This window comes from Dendrobates tinctorius, unplaced genomic scaffold (assembly GCF_039654945.1).
Source record: "Dendrobates tinctorius isolate UK_male_01 unplaced genomic scaffold, ASM3965494v1 ptg000375l, whole genome shotgun sequence".
Taxonomy (NCBI): domain Eukaryota; kingdom Metazoa; phylum Chordata; class Amphibia; order Anura; family Dendrobatidae; genus Dendrobates; species Dendrobates tinctorius.
In genome coordinates this window covers 786,470-809,069 of record NW_027362041.1, presented here as the reverse complement: position 1 = coordinate 809,069, position 22,600 = coordinate 786,470, and the positions used below count along the sequence as shown (strand labels likewise).

Sequence of the window (22,600 nt, the reverse complement as noted above, 5' to 3'; positions counted from 1 at the left end):
GCGTGTCTACGAGGTGTACAGCTTGGAGCTGCATGTACAGGGTGTGTGAAGCAGAGTCGTGTGTGTATGAGGTGTACGGAGCGGAGCCTTGTGTGTACGAGGTGTGTGGAGCGGAGCCTTGTGTGCACAAGGTGTGCGGAGCGGAGCTGAGTATGAGGTGTGCGGAGCAGAGCCACGTGTGTACAAGGTGTATATTGCCCAGCGACAGGCCCAAAACACTGCTCTAGAGATCTGCATTGAGAAATGGGCTAACATACCATCACCAGTGTGTGCCAACCTTCTGGAGACTTACAGAAAACATTGGACCCGTCATTTCCAACAAAAGGATATATAACAGAATGTTGAGATGAATGTTTGTTAATGACCAAATACTTATTTTCCACCATAACTTGCAAAATAAATCTTGCCAAATGAGACAAGCTGATTTTCTCATTTTGACTCTCATAGTTGTGGTCTACCTATGATATCAATTACAGGCGTCTCTCATCTTTTTAAGTGGGAGAACTTGCACAATTGGTGGCTGACTAAATACTTATTTCCACACTTATACTGCTGTCTGCGGGAACTATTCCAGTCCAGGATGCTCAGACTACATCCCACAATTTTTTGGCATTTGTTGCCTTTGCCTCAGAATCGGACTTTTTGTTCTATCGGATTAAGGTCCGGAAATTGGTCTGGCAGCTCCATATCCTCTATTTTGTTTGATTGAACCAAGAATTTGCTTGTTGACTGGTGTGTTTAGGGTAGTTGTCTTGTTGAAAACCCCATTTCAAGGGCATATCCTCTTCAGCGTAAGGCAACATGACCTCTTCAGGTATTTTAATATATGCAAACTGGTCCATGATCCCTTGCATGCTGTAAATTGGTCCGGCACCATAGCAAGAGAAACATGCCCATATCATGATGCTTGTACCACCATGTTTCACTGTCTTCAGAGTGTACTGTGCCTTGAATGCAGAGTTTGGGGTCATCTGACACAGTGTATGCGGTCCTTAGACTCAAAAAAAACAATTTTACTTTCATCAGTCCACAAATCATTTCTCCATTTTTCTTTAGGCCAGTAGATGAGTTCTTTGGCAAATTGTATCTGCTTCAGTACTTTTTTTTTATTTTTTATTTTTAACAGTGGGACTTTGCGGGGACTTCTTGCTAAAAGATTAGCGTCACACAGGCGTCTTCAAACTCTCAGTCCTCACTGGTAGCTTGAGACAGTCTTTGATTATCCTGGAGCTGATCACTGGCTGAGTGTTTGCCATTCTGGCTGTTCTTCCATCCATTCGAATGGTAGTTTTCCATTTTCTTCCACATCTCTCTGGTTTGGCTTTCCATTTTAAAGCATTGGAGATCATTTTAGCTGAACACCGATCATTGTCTGGGGTTTTTTATAAGTTTAACAGTCTCCAATCAACTTTTTAATGAAAGTACACTGTTCATCTGAACAATGTCTCGAACAACACATATTTCACAGGCTTTGTAGGAGAACTGCATGTACAACATATCCTGACTTCACCAATAAAAAAGGGCCACCTGATTCACACCTGTTTCTTCACAGAATGACTGACCTCACTCATTGAACCCCACACTGCTATTATTTTGAACACCCTGTTTCATTTAATAAGTCTTACACAGACTCAAAAACATGCAGACATGAATGTGGAGTCTGATGGTTTACTTAGAATCTACTGCAACAACTGGTAAATTGTGTTCCATAGGGTGATATAATTTATACCAAAAGCAGTGATTAACTTTTTGGTGATAACTCTAAGTGGTATGTGTGAAGAAAAACAGGCACTGCTCATCACCTGCCCAATACAATCCGAACAGAGAAATAAGGTGGTGGCAGCATCATGCTATAGGGGTGTTTTTCAGCTGCAGGGACAGGACAACTGGTTGCAATTGAAGGAAACATGAATACGGCCAAGTACAGAGATATCTTGGATGAAAACCTCTTCCAGGGTGCTCTGGACCTCAGACTTGGCCGAAGGTTCACCTTCCAACAAGACAACAACCCTAAGCACACAGCTAAAATTACAAAGGAGTGGCTTCAGAACAACTCTGTGACCATTCTTGACTGGCCCAGCCAGAGCCCTGACCTTAACCCAATGGAGCATCTCTGGAGAGACCTGAAAATGGCTGTCCACCAACGTTCACCATCCAACCTGACGGAACTGGAGAGGATCTGCAAGGAAGAATGGCAGAGGATCCCCAAATCCAGGTGTGAAAAACTTGTTGAATCATTCCCAAAAAGACACATGGCTGTACTAGCTCAAAAGGGTGTTGGTACTCACTACTGGGCAAATTAACTTTTTCGAATTTATCAAGTAGCTGCAATGAAACAAAGAGTGATAAATTTAAAGTGGTCTGAATACTTTCTGTATCCACTGTATAGCCTGGTTTCCATTAGACCTTGTGTATGGAGCTGTTTGTCGTAGACTGGAATCTGTTCCGTGAAGTGCCCACTTGCTGTCTGTAGCAGTCTACCACTCTGTAAGCTCAGATTTCTACCTAGCATTCATTACGTATATAAAACCCACAGACTTGCATCTTGCAGGTAACGATGCTAGAATATTATTACCGAACCCGAAAACAACTCTCCGGCCACAGATTTGTGATCCCCCAAGTCTGAAACTGCAATTTGCCCCATGTTAATATACAAGTGTCCTCCTGTTCAGCCACCACTCCACTGCCTATGAGTGAGAAATTGTGTGACTAGCACAAGAACAAAAGGCCGCATCCTCACTGCACTTGTGGCCACATTTACAGTATTGGCTTCTTTTATTACATTCAGTAGTAAAGACACTGTTCCAGATTGCCGATTTTGCACGTGAAGCCGAGCTCACTGCGGTGTTACCCTCTAAAACCATAATTACTCCACAGGCATAACTTGAGTGCTAGTGATAAGTGGGTGTTGAATACAGGACATGGCAAGTAAATTGCAGAAGTGCATGACCTCAGTAAACTCCAGAATATCTACTGCATTGGATATTAGAAAATCTTCTGCTGTCATAATCAAAATGATGACTTTTATTGTGAAGAAATTTCAATCCTTAAGATTATTAAGCCGCAGCTGGAGATCCCAGTAACTTCCCTATTCTCTTGCTGCTTTGAAACAGGAGGAAGCGAATACGCCGAGTTACAGCAATAACGCCTTCTATGTGAATGCAGTATGTGATAGTAAGGCCTGAGCATCTGCCTGGTCCTGAGGGGTCAGGCCGGCACTAGTGACAGGTGAGGATATGACTGCAGTTGGGTACAGACGTAATTCCCATTACATAGCCTCACCAGGCTGGGCCAGAATTACGTGCAGAGGGTGAGGATATGATCATGGTTGGGCACAGACATAACTCCCATTACAGAACCGCAGGAGGATGAGCTGCAGGGAATATATAGTGAGTATGGGGCTTGCACCACATTTATCATCATTTACGTGCAAGTGGATGGAAGTCACAGAAGGGAAGTAAGCAGCTTGTGACTCAGTCGATGAGGGAAGTGGTCAGCACAATGCAACAGCAGACAGTGGCCACAAGAGTCATTTCATAAGATAACATGGCGTCGGCTGGGGCTGAACACAGGATGCTGCAGACTGTCACAAAAGGGAGGAGATGTGTAGGTGAAACTGAATTTTAGGGAAATTTCACTTACGTTTATACAGTAAAATAAGTGATGTTCAATGATTGGGCCTCGTGTATTGCCACAAGCCAGTACCAGCAGAGCTTCATCATTCAGGGTAGATCCTTGGAGTGGCTTGCGCATGTTACAGTGACCATCAGCATGGGCTCATGAGGATCTGCCCTCTGACACAGCTGTATGAATGTGTTTACCCCTTCTCGATTTGCGACTCTTTTGCATGCTTGCCACACTTAAATGTTTCAGATCGCCAAACAAATGTAAATATTAGACAAAGATAACACAAGCAACCACGAAATGCAGTTTTTAAATGAAGGTCTTTATTATTAAGGGAAAAAGAAATCCAAACCTACAGGGCCCTGTGTGAAAAAGTGATTCCCCCTCCCCCTTTAAAACATAAATTAACTCTGGTATATCACATTTTTGGGTAGCCAACTTCAAATTCCCTAGCCACACACAGGCCTGATAACTTCCACACCTGCTCTCAATCAATAAATTACTTAAACAGGACCTGCAAAGTAGACCAAAAGATCCTCAAAACCTAGACATCATGCTACGGATCACAGTGAAAGACATTATCCACAAATGGAACAGTGGTGAACCTTCCCAGGAGCAGTCAGCTGACTAAAATTACCCCATGAGCGCAGCAACAACTCATCGAAGAGGTCACAAAAGACCTCACAACAAAATCCAAGTAACTGCAGGCCTCACTTGCCTCAGTTAAGATCAGTGTTCATGACCACCATAAGAGAGAGACTGGGCAAAAATGGCCTTTATGGTCGAGTTCCAAGACAAAAACCAAGGCTGAGCAAAAAGAACAAAGGCTCATCTCAGTTTTACCATAAAACACCTTGATGATCCCCAAGAATTAGGGAGAATAGTCTGTGGACTGACGAGTCAAAAGTTGAACTTTTTGGAGGGTGTATGTCCCATTACATCAGGGTTAGAAGTAACACAGAATTTCAGAAAAGGAACATCATACCAACAGTGAAATGTTGTTTTATTGCGATGATCTGCGGCTCTTTTGCTGCGTCAGTATCTGGAAGACTTGCTTTGTGTAAACGGAAAGTTGAATTCTGCTGTCTACCAAAAAAGTCCTGAAGGCGAATGTCCGGCCATCTGTTCGTGACCTCAAGCTGAAGCCGACTTGGGTTATGTAGCAGCACAATAATCCAAATCACACCAGCAAGTCCACCTCTGAATGGCTTAAGAAGAACAAAATTAACACTTTGGAGTCACCTAGTCAAAGTCCTAACCTTAATCCGTTTGAGATGCTGTAATGACCTTAAAAAGGGTGGCTCATGCTCACAAACCCTCCAATGTGGCTGAATTACAACAATTCTGCAAAGATGAGCGGCCAAAATCCTGCAGACTGTTGTAAAAGATTCATTGCCAATTATCACAAATGCTTGATTGCAGTTGTTGCTGCTAAGGGCAGCCCAACCAGTTATTAGGTTTAGGGGACAATCACTGTTCACGCAGGGCCCTGGAGGTTTGGATTTGTTTTTCCCTTAATAATAAAGCCCTTCATTTATAACCTGCATTTTGTGATTACTTGTGTTATCTTTGTCCGATATTTACATTTGTTTGGTGATTTGAAACATTTACGTGTGACAAACATGCAAAAGAAGAGGAAATCAGGAAGATGACAAATACTTTTTCACACAACTGCACATCACTTTTTGCTGCAGCTTGCTACCTTACAGATCTCATGTACTAGATTATAACACATAAAGGTCCAAAAGTGTTTGACCCATAAAATATTAGGGTTCCTGTACCCCCATAATTAATAACAATTCACAAAGTTTATCACCAGAAGTAAATATCATGATGAACATTATTAAAGGTAATATTTTATTGACATAAAATTTAAACAATAATGCATAAAGTGCTAGATCATTAAAAGGAGGGGCTTAGTGCCACAGGCTACCACGTGACACAAGCTATGTTAATTAGCATAGCCCAACTTGATTCAATGCATTAAAACCACCATAAAAGGGGATATCATAAGAAAATTCTAAAGTGCCAGGAGCAAACAAGGAAATGTATAAATACGAAGAAGCAGTGCGAAAAGCACGTCGGGGCAGAGGGACGCCCGGGATAACCACATGCACACCACTGGTAACACATGCCCCAATATTGCTTCCACTATTTATATGTGTTTTGGCATCGGTGCGGCTTACTTTAATTTTCTACGAAGGATGAATTGAGCTTGTACTACGCTGGTGGTTAACTCCTTGTCTCAACGTGGCACGTATTTTCCTTGCAGCTCCTGTTAGCCCAGATTCGGCCACCTTTGACTACTATTTGGCTCTACCTTCCATTACAGATTGCCGCTTTACCTTTCCAACCTTCAGATTATTTTTTCACCACCTCGTATGTATCCATTAGAATAGTTTACTTGTTTGCTCCTGGCACTTTAGGATTTTCTTAGGATATCCCCTTTTGTGGTGTTGTAATGCATTATATCATGTTGGGCCATGCTAATTAACATAGCTTGTGTCACGTGGTAGCTTATGGTACTATACCCCTCCTTTTATCGATCTAGCGCCTTTCTTTATGCATTATTGTTTTAATTTTATGTCATTATAATATAACTTTTAATAATGAAATACCTTTGTTCACCATGGTATTAATTTACTTCTGGTGGTAAACTTTGTGAAGTGTCTGGTATCCACAGATCTCAGCACAATCAGAAGTTCTCACTGCCTTCTGGTGAAGGGTTTGTAATGAAAATATGGCAAGAGATTCCACACGGCAATGGAAATGAAATGTAAAAGCTCCAAGAAGGCCGGGATTTAGGAGCCGATAGCCACCACATCACACATGAAATTTATGTCAAGACTTGTTTAGCTACATGAATCCTGCGGCATGCGATAAGTGAGAATAAAACAAGGAGACCAACATTCAACAAGATCATCTGCAGATTTCACAAAATCATAGAAATAAGAAGTATATTATACAAAAACAATTAACATATTGCAGGAGAATAAGATGGCAATGGCCGAGCTCAGTTACTGCCACGGCAGGAACAGTTGAGATTTACCCCATAACATGAAGGCCTGCTCCAGAAAAGACAGAGGCAAAAGAATAAGAGAGATAAAGTCGGAAAGCTGACAATGTCCCTGGGGAGGTGAAACAGCAGGAAGGGGACAATAAAGAGCAGCCAAACAAGTCAGAGAAGCTTGCTAGCAGCCTAGTTCATGTTGGGGGGGACTCTGACATTCATCATTTCCCCGCCCTTTTCTACCAGACTTATTCTACAGATTTCCCCACTTCTCAACAGGAGGAAAGTCTTCCACATCTCCCAATTCATCAAAGCTCTTCTCTCCTTGGCTGTAGGTCAGTTTGTATCGTAAGCGAACCTTTTCCTGTGTGAGAACAAAGCAAAATGGAAAGGTCATGATTAACAGCTGGTTACATACAAAAGAAACAGAGGACACATGAGCACAAGTGGCTTGTCTCTCTCTCAGCGACGCCACTTACTGACTGGTCTGTATCTCAGCGGCGCCACTTACTGACTGGTCTGTATCTCAGCGACGCCACTTACTGACTGGTCTGTATCTCAGCGACGCCACTTACTGACTGGTCTGTATCTCAGCGACGCCACTTACTGACTAGTCTGTATGTCATTGGCGCCACTTACTGACTGGTCTGTATCTCAACGGCGCCACTTACTGACTGGTCTGTATCTCAGTGACGCTACTTACTGACTGGTCTGTATCTCAGCGACGCCACTTACTGACTGGTCTGTATCTCAGCGACGCCACTTACTGACTGGTCTGTATCTCAGCGACGCCACTTACTGACTGGTCTGTATCTCAGCGACGCCACTTACTGACTGGTCTGTATCTCATTGGCGCCACTTACTGACTGGTCTGTATCTCAGCGGCACCACTTACTGACTGGTCTGTATCTCAGCGGCGCCACTTACTGACTGGTCTGTATCTCAGCGACGCCACTTACTGACTGGTCTGTATCTCAGCGACGCCACTTACTGACTAGTCTGTATCTCATTGGCGCCACTTACTGACTGGTCTGTATCTCAACGGCGCCACTTACTGACTGGTCTGTATCTCAGTGACGCTACTTACTGACTGGTCTGTATCTCAGCGACGCCACTTACTGACTGGTCTGTATCTCAGCGACGCCACTTACTGACTGGTCTGTATCTCAGCGACGCCACTTACTGACTGGTCTGTATCTCAGCGACGCCACTTACTGACTGGTCTGTATCTCAGCGACGCCACTTACTGACTGGTCTGTATCTCATTGGCGCCACTTACTGACTGGTCTGTATCTCAGCAGCACCACTTACTGACTGGTCTGTATCTCAGCGGCGCCACTTACTGACTGGTCTGTATCTCAGCGACGCCACTTACTGACTGGTCTGTATCTCAGAGACGCCACTTACTGACTGGTCTGTATCTCAGCGACGCCACTTACTGACTAGTCTGTATCTCATTGGCGCCACTTACTGACTGGTCTGTATCTCATTGGTGCCACTTACTGACTGGTCTGTATCTCAGCGGTGCCACTTACTGACTGGTATCTCAGTGGCGCCATTCACTGACTGGTCTGTATCTCATTGGCGCCACTTACTGACTGGTCTATATCTAATTGGTGCCACTTACTGACTGGTCTGTATCTCAGTGACGCCACTTACTGACTGGTCTGTATCTCAGCGACGCCATTTACTGACTGGTCTGTATCTCATTGGCGCCACTTACTGACTGGTCTGTATCTCAGTGGCACCACTTACTGACTGGTCTGTATCTCAGTGGCGCCATTTGCTGCATTTACTGACTGGTCTGTATGTTGGTAGCACCACTTACTGACTGGTCTGTATCTCAGTGGCGTCATTTACTGACTGGTCTGTATGTCGGTTGTGCCATTTCCTGACTGGTCTGTATCTCAGTGGTGCCACTTACTGACTGGTCTGTATCTTAGTGGCGCCACTTACTGACTGGTCTGCATCTTAGTGGCGCCACTTACTGACTGGTCTGTATCTCAGTGGTGCCATTTACTGACTGGTCTGTATGTCGGTGGTGTTATTTCCTGACTGGTCTGTATCTCAGTGGCGCCACTTACTGACCCGTCTGTTTGTTGCTGGCTCCACTTACTGACTGGTCTGTTTGTTGCTGGCGCCACTTACTGACTGTCAGTGACAGCATTATACCTGTGTGGGATTGGCCAGCAGCAGCACCTGAGTGACAGCAGATGGAGGCAGAATTGGGTTGAATGCCGGAAGTTCAGAGCCAGATGCCGGCTGCAACTTTACCCTCATGGTCTACAAGAAGAGAGAATTCTTAGCAAGAAAACTAGGTTTGTGTGCAGCAATAATACTTTATGGAACATTCCATCCAACCTTAGGGACAGCAGCCTGAAAACTGATGCCAGTGACAGGGAGTGGGGCTGTACTTAACATGGAGATCACAACCACCAGGACATCCGGTCTCCCTGCTGGTGCACTCTGAGCAAAGTGGAAGAGCACACGGAAACTACGTTGGTCATACACTGTGACGGGGAGGATATTACCTGTAAACAAGGAAAACAGCCAAGTGAGCAAGGAAAGCAGACCAAAACCAGAAAAATGCAGACTGATAACTCACAAAATTAAAGGGTCTTTCCACAGAAAGCCCTTCATTGGGCAGCCACCATGATCTATGGGGGATGACAACTGACACCTGCATCAAATAACTGATTTTATTTGGGGAAACTACAACTACTGCAGGAAAATGTTTGTACTAAATGGCAGAGACAAAGCTGGGCTTCTAGTGGATGGGAGGTCCTGAGCAAGACAGCCCCCGCTAGAGAGTCTATATACCCTATGTAAAGCATAAATTGGAAAAATAAGAGATAACATCCCTGTCTACTGCTTACTGATACGTACTTGGTTTGATAGACTCCAGAGGCACAGTAACAGCATTAAGGGAGGCTTCTGATTTTGTGGGGGACAGCTGCTCTGGAGCAGCGAACGTCAGATCTCCCAGTACAGAGGGCTGTGGCATCAGAGGTGCAGATGGAGGAGCTTTGCTCTGTAGATCTCGCAGAGTAGGCTTGTTCTGGATCTTTTCCCTGATATGAGACAAATCACAGGTGTAACAGGATAGTATAGTCCTAATGAAGCACAGCGGGGCCTTCCTAATATCTGCCAGTAAACTACAGATGGAGGTTGACCTAGGATCATATATTTCTATTCATTTGCTGATAGTTTCATTGTAGATTTAAGGTTATAAAAAGACAAATTCATCAAGATCAAGCATATTAGATCTCCAAAGGGACCGGCCCAAAGAGACTGTGATGATATGGATCCAGGACGGTGATTATAGTTCTAAATCCAGTCGTGACTTGTATTGTTTAAGATTACTGTATTTGTATGTATTATGTACAACCCTCCTCACATGGAAAGCGCCATGGAATAAATGGCGCTATAATAATAAATAATAATAACAATAAATCAGTGGTTCCCAAACTCCAGTCCTCGCGGACCCCAACAGGTCGTCATGTTTTCAGGATTTTCTTAGTATTTCACAGGTGATGGAAGTATCATCAAGGCATCAGGAATTCTCTCACGTGTGACACTATGGAAAACCTGAAAACACGACCTGTTGGGGTCCGCGAGGACCGGAGTTTGGGAACCACTGTTCTAAATGGTCCAAGGATACAAGCAGAGAGCCCACAAACAAGCATAAAGGACAAGCTGACGTACACATCGAGGTCTGGGCAATTCACGAGGCAAAGCCCTCACCTACAGCATGCAGATCCTAAACTTGAGGCAGAAAGCTGCTGAGGGCTGTAGCAAGGCCGGTCATTACATCGTGGTTCACTCCTGATTCCCAATTGCTACATGTTCCTGATACACTGTAGTAAACTAAATACCCACCCCCCATATTTTTCCATGCACACACATGCACGTAAGTACGTACACACACATGCATGCACATAGTCGCGAGCAGGAGGAGACAATCAGGTTAGGAGCAGCCATTAGGGCAGGGCTAATCTCACCAGGGCATGTGCAGGGCATTGGGGGGCAGCGATTGCTGCAGCAGGGTCTTTCCCAGTAGGTCTAGCTCCTCTAAAGCTTTGTTAGACGGTGCTGCATTCTGCACAGTGGTTGTGAACTTCTCAGCAGCTTCATTTTTTGGTTCTGATTCTGAAGACTGAAAAATAAATATTGAAATTATGGTATAATGACTGTGTCCTGCAAACAGTGATCATAGCAAAAAACCAAAACAAGACATGACTACAGAATGACAGCTCCACACGACACAGAACTATCGCTATATACCTTCTAATAGAAGAAATACACTGGAAAGTTCAAGACACCGATACTTCCACAATAAATCACCATCTCCCAGAAAATACTGACAGGCCAATGAAAATGTGATTGGACCAAGAACAATTTTACGTCTCTGTGAACTGCTCCCTGTGCGCTCATTTTCTTGTCATTAAATCAGACATGAACATTTCTCCCAAATCACCTAATGTCATGTATCGTCCTCCCTCCCTCACTTCAAGTCCACTTTATATCTTTGAACTGGTCACAGAATAAGACATTCATAGGCTCCTCATTTCTTCTCACCCTACTTCCGGTCACCCTATTCCCCCACCTGCTCCTCTTCTCCCCGACTGTCACTACTCACCTAACTAAAATATCTAAGCTCTCACTTTGGTCAAGTATCTTTCCCTCTTCCTTCAAAAAATGCAGTCAAATACCCTTTACTAAAAAAACATCACTCAACCAGATATGCATTGCTAAATAGAGACCGGTCCCTAATGTCCCATTCATCTCAACTCCTGAAAAGCTTGGTCCACTCTTGTCTGATATCTTAAAGCTCACTCTTCTTGACCCTTCACAATTTGGTTTTTGCTCCTTACACTACAGAAATTGCACTTATAGTCTCTAACGATCTAATAACAGCTACTTCTATTGGTCACTGCTCCTGATTCTCAGAGATCTCTGTGCAGCATCTGACATCACAGATCACCAGCTCCTCCTCCCTATGGCTCCACACTCTCTTGGTTCTTCTCCTACTTTTATGACCACTCCTGCTGTCTCATTTGCCAGCTATTCTTCTTCTCCTTCTCTTTCCCTTAGTTTCAGGGTTCCTTAGGGTTCAGTCCAAAGGCGCCTCCTCTTAGTGTCAGGGTTCCGTTCTAGGTGCCTCCTCTTATTGTTGGGGTTTATCACGGTTCCCTCCTAGGTCCCCTCGTTTTAATGTCGGAATTCCTCAGGATTCAGTCCAACATCCCCTCCTCTTACTGTCAGGTGTCCTCAGAGTTCAGTCCTAGACCCCTTCTCTTATTGCCGGGGGTCCTCAGGGTTCAGTCCAGGCTACCCTCCTCTTAGGGTTGGGGTTCCTCAGGGTTCAAGTCCTAGATCCCCTTCTCTTATTGTCGGGGTCCATAAGGATTCTGTTCTATGTCCCCTCCATTTTTGTCTATACACTATTCATATTCGACAAACGAAAAGCACGGAAAGCACGAAAATCTGCAGTGCTATCTCTATGCTGATGACACCCAATTCTACACAGGTCTTCCACTGATATCCCCCCTGCATTACTATAGTACACTATAGGAACAGAAAAGAGCAATAGGGTCTTATCCGGGTTAATATTAGAATTGTAAAAGAAATAACACTCACCTATTATAGGAGAGATCAGGCATATACGATCAGTAGTCAGCTGCTGCACGTCCAATGGTCAGACAAGTGACCGCTGTTATATAACTTCTTACGGAATTAATTTTTGGACTTCCGTGCGCTGCTTGACAAAATACATGATTCCAGTTATGATTAAAGATTAATCATTTATTTCCAACGCGTTTCAAAGTAAGAACCACTTCTTCATCCCCTGAGGAAGAAGTGGTTCTCACTTTGAAACGTGTTGGGAATAAATGATTAATCTTTAATCATAACTGGAATCGTGTATTTTGTCAAGCAGCGCACGGAAGTCCAAAAATTAATTCCCTGCATTACTATGAAATACCAGTGATTATCTGTCTGCGGTCTAAAACATCATGTCGCCCCCTCTACCCAAAATTGATTCTTTCCAAAACCGAACTCCTCGTGTTTCACCAATCTACTAACCTTCCTATACCCGATATTGCCATTTCTGTGAATGGTTCTACCATAAGGTTATATGTAACTCAGACCTTTCCTTCACCCCTATTTACGATCACTCACTGTGTCACTTATACATTCTCATCTGGAGTATGGCAACCCTCTCCTAATCTGTCTCCCTCTTACTAAATTCCCTCCTCTACTATGTAACCTGAATGCAACAGCCAGGGTCATATTTCTGTCCAACTCCTACACCAATGCCTCCACTCTGTGCCATTCATTGCACTGCTCACCCATCCACTACTAAGTACTACATAAATTCACCACAAAGCTGTGCACAGTTCTGCAACGCCCTACATCCCCTCCCTCAGCTGTGTTTAACATTGTATTCTTCCTTTGTTTTGCTAAGGGTTTAAGACTGACATCATCTAAAAGCCAAAAATCCAACATCAATCTCCAGAACTTCTCTTATGCTGCACCAGTTCTCTGGAATGTACTGCCCCAAACAATCCAGTTAATTCCCAGTACCATGCTCTAAAAAAAAATATTTTAGACTGGCCTATAATCTCACCTCACTAATATAATTATTCTCTGTTCTCCCTTCCAACTTGTACTCAGAATCTGGTCCCTCTCATCAGGTTTCCACAGACTCCATGCACTCTGTAAGCACTGTGTGTGTACACTGGTCACCGGTTCATGCAGCATTATAAGAATGCAACTGTTCATTATAATGATGGCTGGACCATACATGACAAGCAATTGTTTACCTTTTTTATCTCCTCTTGTTCTTCATAGACTGTAAGCAGAGGGCAGTATGGTCCTCACTCCTCTTGGTATGTGATGAACTATGTGTTACTCTGTAATGTCTTAAATTTTTGTACAAGTCCCCTCTGAATTGTAAAGTGTTGCAGAATATGTTGGCGCTATAGAAATAAAAATTATTACCTGAAAGCTATTCCACGACGAAGATTCCTGAGTCTGTGCAGGGGGAACTGGGTCATTTAATCCTACATTAGATAATGCAGAAAAGTGAATGAGTCAGTAACATCTCTTTACAGATCACTGCCAATCATCCATCTGGCCAAAAACCTGGACATCATGTACAGCTCCACTTACCAACCTCACAGCTCATTCTATGGATTTAGAGCAGAGACTTCTTAGCCCTCCACTACATCAGCCGTGATCCTCAGGAAGGGAGAGCATTGGATTGCTAGTGATCTATTTTTCCATTGCTACTTTACTATTTCTATACAAGTGGTAAATTTGAATACTTGGAAACGCGTAGATTAGACCACCATATTTCACTCATCTCGTCTGGATTGGAATTCTATTCAGCAGCACGTGTAATAACCACAATATTCCTTTTATTCCAAGCTATTACTTTAGTGGGAGCTGGCAGCTTTCCAGACAAGTCCGCTTTAGTTAATAGAGGCAGCACTAATCCCGGAGCATCTTTTTATAGAACTTGGTGTTGTGCCACTCCTCTAAAGCTACGTTGCCACTATGAGCTTTTGGTGCGTTTTTGCATATCTTTGCTCAATCAAAAATGCAGCGTCTTACAGTTTCAGCAAAGTGGATGTGATTTACAGAAGTCTCTTGCCTACTCTGTTTCTTGTTAACTCTGTGTAAACTGACCTGTGGTGCGTTTTTCAAATCCGCAACATGTCATTTTCTATTGCAGGTAAGCCGAGTTTTCTGTGCAGATTTTCCCCATAGACTTATAATAGATGAAGATTCGCAACCAAAAAAAAGTACATGCATTGTTGTCAGTGAGTTTCTGCAGCGGAGATGCATCAAAAACGCAAATCCTCACCTAAGTATGTCAAAAAGGTTTTGCTAAAGCAAAAAAAACAGGAAGTATCAACACAAACCCGTTTTATTTAAAGCATGACACACCAGAAGAAAAAAAACACCATTCTTATTCATGATCTCCCACTAAGTGGTCCTTGATATTCATGAGCTCTCGCGACATAGTTGCGAGTTAACCAGACATCTATTTTTAGCAAGCCATGAAGAATAGACTTATCTATATTCTGAATTTTCAATTTATGAGTTTCTTTCTGGTTGGTCAAGAAAACAGACTTTTGCTTGTGCCTGTAATATTGTATTGTAAGTTGACATTTGATGTAACATACTGTGCTCTTATCCTGGATGACTAGTCATACAGGGTCATGGAACAATGATGATTGCTGATATGCTAATTACACATTGTCCAAGCCAGCTAGCTTGTTGACTTAAAAAACCAGAGGAGGAAAAACCAAGCTTAGAAAACGATGGCCCTGGATGGAAGAATACAGATCTGCTCCACTGACTATTGCTGAACCATGGATGTTTGTGAAAGCCAGGAATGGGACCCGCCGCCGGTCACCTGGCTCCCTGAAGTTGTTCTGAGTAGCCAGGTTGTGATCGTCCAGTCAACTGGCCTTGAATCTGAATGGAATGTCGTCTTCCTAAGCTTGTTGTTACCCTCTCTCTGTGCGTGCCACAAGTGGGGTAGTTGGCACTGGAAGATGAAGCAAGGTTGTGACCCTCTGGTCAACTGGCCTTGTACCTGAATGGACGGTCATCTTCCTACCCTTAGCTCCTCTCTGTGTGCATGCCACAGGTGGGGTAGTCAACCCATGACGATCTGAAGTAACAGCTGCTATTATCCCGGCGAGTCAGCAGAAGGGTAATACTCTGTAATATGCACCATCGTGGGGTATTTTGCTGGGACTGTTCTATGTGGTCTCTGTCTGTTTTATGGTTCACAAAAGTATTGTCGCAATGTTTTACCTCACTGTGTTGTCTTCGTAGCGTTATGCCCACGGTGAAAGGAGATTGCCGGCCGACCCCCCCAACCCTGTGTCTCCACAGTAGTTTTTGATATCATGAGCACCCACTAAGTAGTCTTTCATATTCATGAGCTCCCACATATAGTAATATGGCTGACCTTCTCCTCAGTGAATATAGTAATATATACAGTAATAAAGCCATCCTTCTCCTCAGTGATGATATAGTGAAATATGCATAGTAATATGGCCGCCCTTCTCCTCAGTGATGATATAGTCGTAATATAATACAACCAATCCCATATAAGGTACATATAGGACTAAGGAAGAGATCCCACAACTTATAAATATAAAACCAATAATTTTATTAATCAATGTTAAAAAGGAACATATAAAAAAACAGAGATGACGTTTAGGGGACGCCAAGCACTATATTAAACAGGGGCAGAAGAAAAATATAGACCACAGTACAAAGTGGATAACTGCACAGGGTACGTACAAATCCAGTGATAACCTACTATAGGTATACCACCACAGTGCATATCAATATTGATTATTATACTAGAGACTGCTGGTAAAAAAAACCTCACATGAGACAAATTGTAACACCACAAGGTAAAGAGATAGTAAATGGCTACATAATACACATTTAGCACAGAGTAAACACGCAGCTCACCTGGAATATGGTAAAGCAAGAGCTGACCATAAGTGCTATAAATATCTAACCCAGACTCTTAAGCATCTGAAGGGTAATCTGTCCAACCATATATAAGCAAAGACAGGTGACAAGGATAAATTAAATACCTTTGGAGAAAAGTGTGCTTGTGGCGTCCTCTCACCCCGACGCTCGTTTCGCCGCCATCTTCTTCCAGGGGCGTGTCAGGGTGAGGGGTGGCCGAGTATTTAAATGAGCGCCATCCTATCGGTGCTTAGATAGAGGAAAGGGGGGCTGGCTGGCATCATTAGCGCATCGCATTGTTCTATATTTACTAAATTTATGTTATGCACTTTTCAGTCCGTCTTTTTTCACTTTTTTATTTATAATGTATAATTTGTACACAAAACATGGAACAGCACAATACCAGTAGGTGGGTGCACACCTCCTTAACAATGTACCCTATACTTGCCCCAATCCAGACAAAGGAAAAAAATGAAGACCGCACTCCATAGATTTAAGTGAATAAAATGTAGTTTACTTCAAACCCACATGCTGTGGCAACGTTTCGGCTCACACTGAGCCTCTCTCAAGCCTCAGTGTTTAATTTGTCCATACACACTATTTGGTTTCACGCTCTTCTTATATTGTCTTGATGCTGTCACTGATACATGTCTGTTCGGTCTTATTCATGGTATAGGTTTGCATACTGGTTCTTGATCATTACATTTTATCACTATTCTTCCGCTAGAGTTCAATTATATCTCCGGTCACTGAGTGTTCAAACTATTCTCTTATTTTCTTGCCTTGTCCCTGTAAGCCTGGGAGCTTTCCGGTAGGTGCGCATGCGTGCTTGTCCCTGCCTACATCACTTCAGACGACGCTTTAGCTTGCATGTCATTGAGTGCTAGGAGGAAGTACATCATTGGGAGGCGTGAGAAAAAGTTCAAGGCTATGGATACAAGTTGAAGAGTGGAAGCACCCATCAGCTACCTCCTCTACATGGATGACATCAAGCTGAATACAAAAAACGAAAGAGGCATCAATTCACTGATTCACCTGACAAGGATCTACAGCAAAGACATCGGGATGTCCTTCGGACTGGAGAAGTGCAGCCAGTTGGTAATAAAGAGAGGTAGGTAGTCAAGACTGATGGAGTGGAATTACCAGCAGGGCACATAGCAGATGTACAGACATGCTACAAGTACCTCGGCATCCGACAGGGATACGTGTTGTGAGTTCATTTTCCCCTTCACCATTGAGGTCTGATGAACTCCCTCTTCTGGTGAAGGAAGGTAGGGAGGCTGATTACCAAGCACCTGAGCAGGATGATGATGACTGGGTGACGGGAATTGACGACTGGATATAAGGCAGCCGACGCCCTTCTGCCTCGCTGGTGATTTCTCTGAGGGATTCTAGGAGACCAGTCTTATTCCTGCTCCTCAAAAGCTAAGTTTTCTGCTCTGCTTTTTGCATTTGTGTTTTGGTTTTATTTTGCCTTGTTTTTCTGGATTTCTGCCATTCCCTGCTGGGTGAGCTGAATTCATTTTTGCTCTGTCTTCATAAAATACCTGAGTACTGATTTAGTCTTTTTGAAGCCTAGCGTCTTCAGGGCTTTTTTCCGATCAGACTGTTGGCTCTTGTTTTGATAGGGTTTTTGCGAATTGCAGACAGCAGCTTTTCTATCCTGTCCTATTTAGTTAGCTTGGGCCCCATCATTTGCTCAGCCTATCTTTCTGTGTTAGTGTTTTTTCATCTTGCTTCACCGTCATTATATGTTGGGGGCTGCCTATTGCTTTGGGGTCTGCTCTGGGGCAGTTTAGATTTCCCTTTCTGTCTTTAGGCTATTTAGTTCTCCGGCTGTGACCGAGGGGTCTAGGGCACCGTAGGAACCCCCCACGGCTACTGCTAGTTGTTGTTGATAAGATCAGGGGTGTGCAATCTGATAGCTGCCAACTTCTCTGGTTTGCTGGACTTAGCTAGTATTTCTGTTTTTGTCTCCTACGGTGACTCATTCACAACAGATACGGCAACCATGATGAGGAGGCAAGGAAAGCAGCAACATCCAAATACCATCAAAGAGTAAGACAGGTCCTGAAGACCCAGCTCAATGGGAAGAATAAAATCCGCACCATCAATACATATGCCCTGACAGTTATCAGATACCCTGCTGGCATAGGGTTCTGGCCAAAAGAAGAAATGGAAGCTGCAGATGTGAAGACATGAAAGCTCCTCACAATGCATGGAGGTCTCCACCCTAAGTCTAGCACACAAAGATTGTATACCAACAGAAAGGACGGTGGTCAAGGCTTGATAAGCATCCTGGCCGCCATCACAGATGAAACAATGAGTACATCTTTAACATCGCACCAAAAGATGAGATGCTGAGAGAAAGCCTACGGGCAGAAAAAACAACAGATCTGGAAGGAAGAACAGGAACATGAAGCGCCATGGCAAGATAATCTGCTGCATGGGATGTATTGTACCATCGACAGATAATGGAGGTGGCTGACATGGAGAAATCCTACCAATGGCTGGAGAAAGCTGGACTCTGAGATGGCACAGAGACATTAATCATAGCACCACAAGAGAAAGCACAAAGCACCAGATCCATAGAAGCAGGAATCTACCACACAAGACAAGACCCAAGGTGAAGACTATGCAAAGAGACCTCAGAAACCGTCCAACACAGTGTCAGGATGCAAAATTCAAGCAGGAACAGCGTATACTGAACGCCACAACCAAGTAGTGGGAATTGTATACAGGAACATCTCCAAAGCATATGTGCTAAGCCCCCGTAAGTCCAGGTGGGAGACCACAGAGAAAGTGGTGGAGAATGAAATGGTTAACTTCCTGTGGGACTTCTAGATCCAGACGAATATGCAGGTGTTGGCTAACCAACCAGACATTGTGATAGTAGACAAGAATCAGAAGACAGCAATGATAATAGATGTGGCAGTGCCAAGTGACAGCAACATCAGAAAGAAGGAATATGAGAAGATGGAAAAAAACAGGGCCTCAAAGGAGAACTGGAGAATATGTGGAAGGTGAAGGTAACAGGGATTCCAGTGGTGATAGGGTCACTTGGAGCAGAGACCCCTAAGTTTGGAAAATGGCTACAACAGTCCCCAGGAGCAACATCTGAACTTTCTGTCCAGAAAAGCACATTGCTGGGAACAACTTACACCTCATTCTACTTAATATGCTTCTGATTAGTTGGTCACCTGAACCAAATTTTATTTAACGACGGAAAGTATAAAAAAAAAAAAAAAACCCTGCTGTGGTATTCAAAATCCTCTTGCAATAGGACAAGCTAGATGGCAAAACAAGTGCTAGTATTATCCCAAAAGTAATTAACTTTTAACCATGCCATGTCTAGAGTGAGGAAAAGAAGGGCTCAATTCTGGCTTTATTAGCAGAGGGATACAGTGAACATCATGTTGCCTCCATCCTTAAAATTTCTAAGACGGCAGTCCATTACAACAAGGTCAAGCAGCAGACATTGGGGACAACAAAGCTACAGACCGGCTTAGAGAGAAAACGACTCTCCACTGACCGGAATGACCGTCATCTTATTTGAATGTCACTCAGCAACCGCAGGATGACATCAAGTGACCTACAAAAGGAATGGCAGCTGGGATGAAGTGCACAGCAAGAACAGTTTATAACAGGCTCCTAGAGGCAGGGCTCAAGTCATGTAAAGCTAGAAAAAAGCATTTCATCAATGAGAAACAAAGGAGAGGCAGGCTGAAGTTCGCCAAAGACCATAAGGATTGGACCACAGAGAACTGGAGTAAGGTAATCTTCTCTGATGAGTCTAATTTTCAGTTTTGCCCAACACCTGGTCATCTAATGGTTAGACGGAGACCTGGAGAGGTGTACAAGCCACAGTGTCTTGCACCCACTGTGAAATTTGGTGGCGGATTGGTGATGATCTGGGGATGCTTCAGCAAAGCTGGAATTGAGTAGGTTAATCTTTGCGAAGGACATATGAATCAAGCCGCATACAAGGTTATCCTGGAAAAACAGTTGATTCATTCTGCTCAGGGAATGTTGCCCAACTCTGAGGACTGTTTTTTCCAGCAGGACTAAGCGCCATGCCACACAGCTAGGTCAATCAATGTGTGGATGAAGGACCACCATATCAATCCCTGTCATGGCCAGCCCAATCTCCAGACCTGAACCCCATTGAAAACCTCTGGTGTCACGCTGCTGCTATGCAGGTAGATGCAAGCTCCACTAGATGGCAATAAAGTGGAGAGAGGGCTGCACACAGCAAGAGCAGACCTGCAACGCATCAGCGAGGCTACCACCAGGTGCAGCAGAGTAGCAAAACAAGCCAGGTCGGTATTAGTCTGTAGCGCAGACAAAACAATAAACAAGCGCAAAGTCAGAAACAAGCCAAATGGGTCAATATCGGTCAGGAGCAGACATGCCAAAGACAAGAGACAAACAGCAGGTCAGTTTCCAAGCCAAGTCAAATACCAGAAAGTCAAAACATGAGAATGGGAACACAGTCAGGACCGGAAGAGGGGGATAAACAGACATGGGCACAGTCAACACAAGCAGGACGACAAATCAGGGCAAGCAGAGTCAGCTACACACACCGTAGACAGAGACTATAACTGACACTGCCTGCAGGATGCAGTGGAAAAAAATAGCCGGCCTGAAGCCAGAACGAGGCAGATAAACGTTAACCCTTGACATGATCAGACCAGGAAAGAGAGACAGGACACAAAACCCGACCTGGATCATGACATCCGGAATGTAATCAAGAGGAAGATGGATAGTCACAATCCATCAGACAAATTAGAACTGCTTACATTTTTGTACCAGGAGTGGCATAAGGTCACCCAAAAGCAGTGTGAAATACTGGTGGAAAGCAGCCAAGACGCATGAAAGCTGGGATTAAAAATCATGGTTATTCAACAAAATATTGATTTCTGATCTCTTCCTGAGATAAAACATTAGTATTGTTGTTTCTAAATGATAGTGACCTTTTTTTAGCATTATTTGAGGTCTGCAAGCACTGCATTTTTTGTTATTTTTACCATTTCTCATTTTCTGAAAATAAAGACAAAATTTAGTGCTTGGAAATTCGAAGACAAGTCAGTAGTTTATAGAATAAAAGAGGAATTTACATTTTATTCAAAAACAGGGATTTTTGTGATAAACTCACTGAAAAATCCTTTTCTCCGAGACGCTCATTGGGGGACACAGGTACTGTGGGTGTATGCTACTGCCACCTGGAGGCTGACACTTAGTGAAAAAAAAAAGAGGTTAGCTCCTCCTCCGCCGTATACATCCTCGGCCTGATTGCGGGTGGAAACCAGTTTAGTGCAAAAGCATTAGGAGAACAACAAAATCAGCCTTAATGCAAGTAACAATATGTCTAGAAAATAACCACCTCAATGTCAACGAAAATGCACATTAAATAAACAAGAGGCAACTGGCTATCAGGGTGGGTGCTGTGTCCCCCAATGAGCGTCTCGAAGAAAAGGATTTTACGGTGAGTTTATCACAAAAATCCCAGTTCCTCCTTCGCCTCATTGGAGGACACAGGTACTGTGGGACGTCCTAAAGCAGTCCCTGGGTGGGAAGTTGACTCACCGATCCAAGCTACATGCACCTCCTGTCTAAAGGTGCGCCACCGCTGCTTGGAGAATCCTTCTACCTAGGCTCGCATCCGCTGAAGCCTGAGTATGGATATTGTAATGTTTGGCAAACGTGTGCAGGCTGGACCAGGTTGCTGCCTTGCAAACCTGTTTCTGTCAAAGCCTGGTGCCGAAGCGCCCAAGGGGCGCCCACTGCCCGAGTAGAGTGTGCTTTGATCCCTGCTGGAACCGGCGCACCTCTGATGCGGTAGGACTCCTGAATAGTCAAATGAATCCATCTGGCTATGGTAGATTTCGAGGTGAGTCCCTTCCTGCGCCCCTCAGGGAGCACAAATAGTGTGTGTCTGCCGAAAGGGAGCCGTCCATGACACGTACCTCCTGAGGGCTCTTACCAGGTCCAACGTGTGAAGAGCCTTTTCCACGCGGTGTACTGGTGCTGGACAGAATGAAGGCAAGATAATATCCTCATTAATGTGAAACGAGGAAACGACCTTTGGCAGAAAAGGGGGGAGCTGGTCTGAGAACCACCTTAACCTTGTGGAAAGTGAGAAACGGGGCTTGGCAGGATAGAGCTGCTAGCTCCGAGACCCGCCTGATTGATGTTATCGCCACACGAAACAGTACCTTCCAGGAAAGGTACGAGGAGACATCCTGTAGCGGCTCAAATTGCGCTTCCTGCAGAACATCTAGGACCAGGTTAAGGTCCCAGGCCTCCAGCGGCGCCCTATAGGGAGATACCAAGTGGGAGACTCCCTGGATGAAAGTCTTTACCTGTAAATTGGCAGAAATTCTGAGCTGGAACAGGACGGATAAAGCCGATATCTGCCTTCTGAAAGAGCTCGGGGCCAATCCTGAGTCTATGCCAGAC

At 44.0% G+C, this 22,600-nt stretch overlaps 1 protein-coding gene across 4 annotated transcripts in view; it reads right to left on the bottom strand.

The window, feature by feature from the left end:
• Window positions 1–6,447: 6,447 nt before the first annotated feature.
• GGA1 (golgi associated, gamma adaptin ear containing, ARF binding protein 1) overlaps window positions 6,448–22,600 on the bottom strand; it is a 157,937-nt gene continuing 141,784 nt past the window's right edge. For all 4 annotated transcript variants that reach the window (XM_073562984.1, XM_073562983.1, XM_073562986.1 and 1 more), the window contains 6 exons: window positions 13,637–13,698; window positions 10,636–10,790; window positions 9,521–9,705; window positions 8,996–9,165; window positions 8,807–8,917; window positions 6,448–6,998 (listed from right to left, as the gene is read on the bottom strand). In XM_073562984.1, coding sequence (XP_073419085.1) covers window positions 6,888–6,998; window positions 8,807–8,917; window positions 8,996–9,165; window positions 9,521–9,705; window positions 10,636–10,790; window positions 13,637–13,698 — 794 coding nt within the window. In that variant the 3' untranslated portion in view covers window positions 6,448–6,887. The remainder of the gene's footprint in view (window positions 6,999–8,806; window positions 8,918–8,995; window positions 9,166–9,520; window positions 9,706–10,635; window positions 10,791–13,636; window positions 13,699–22,600) is intronic.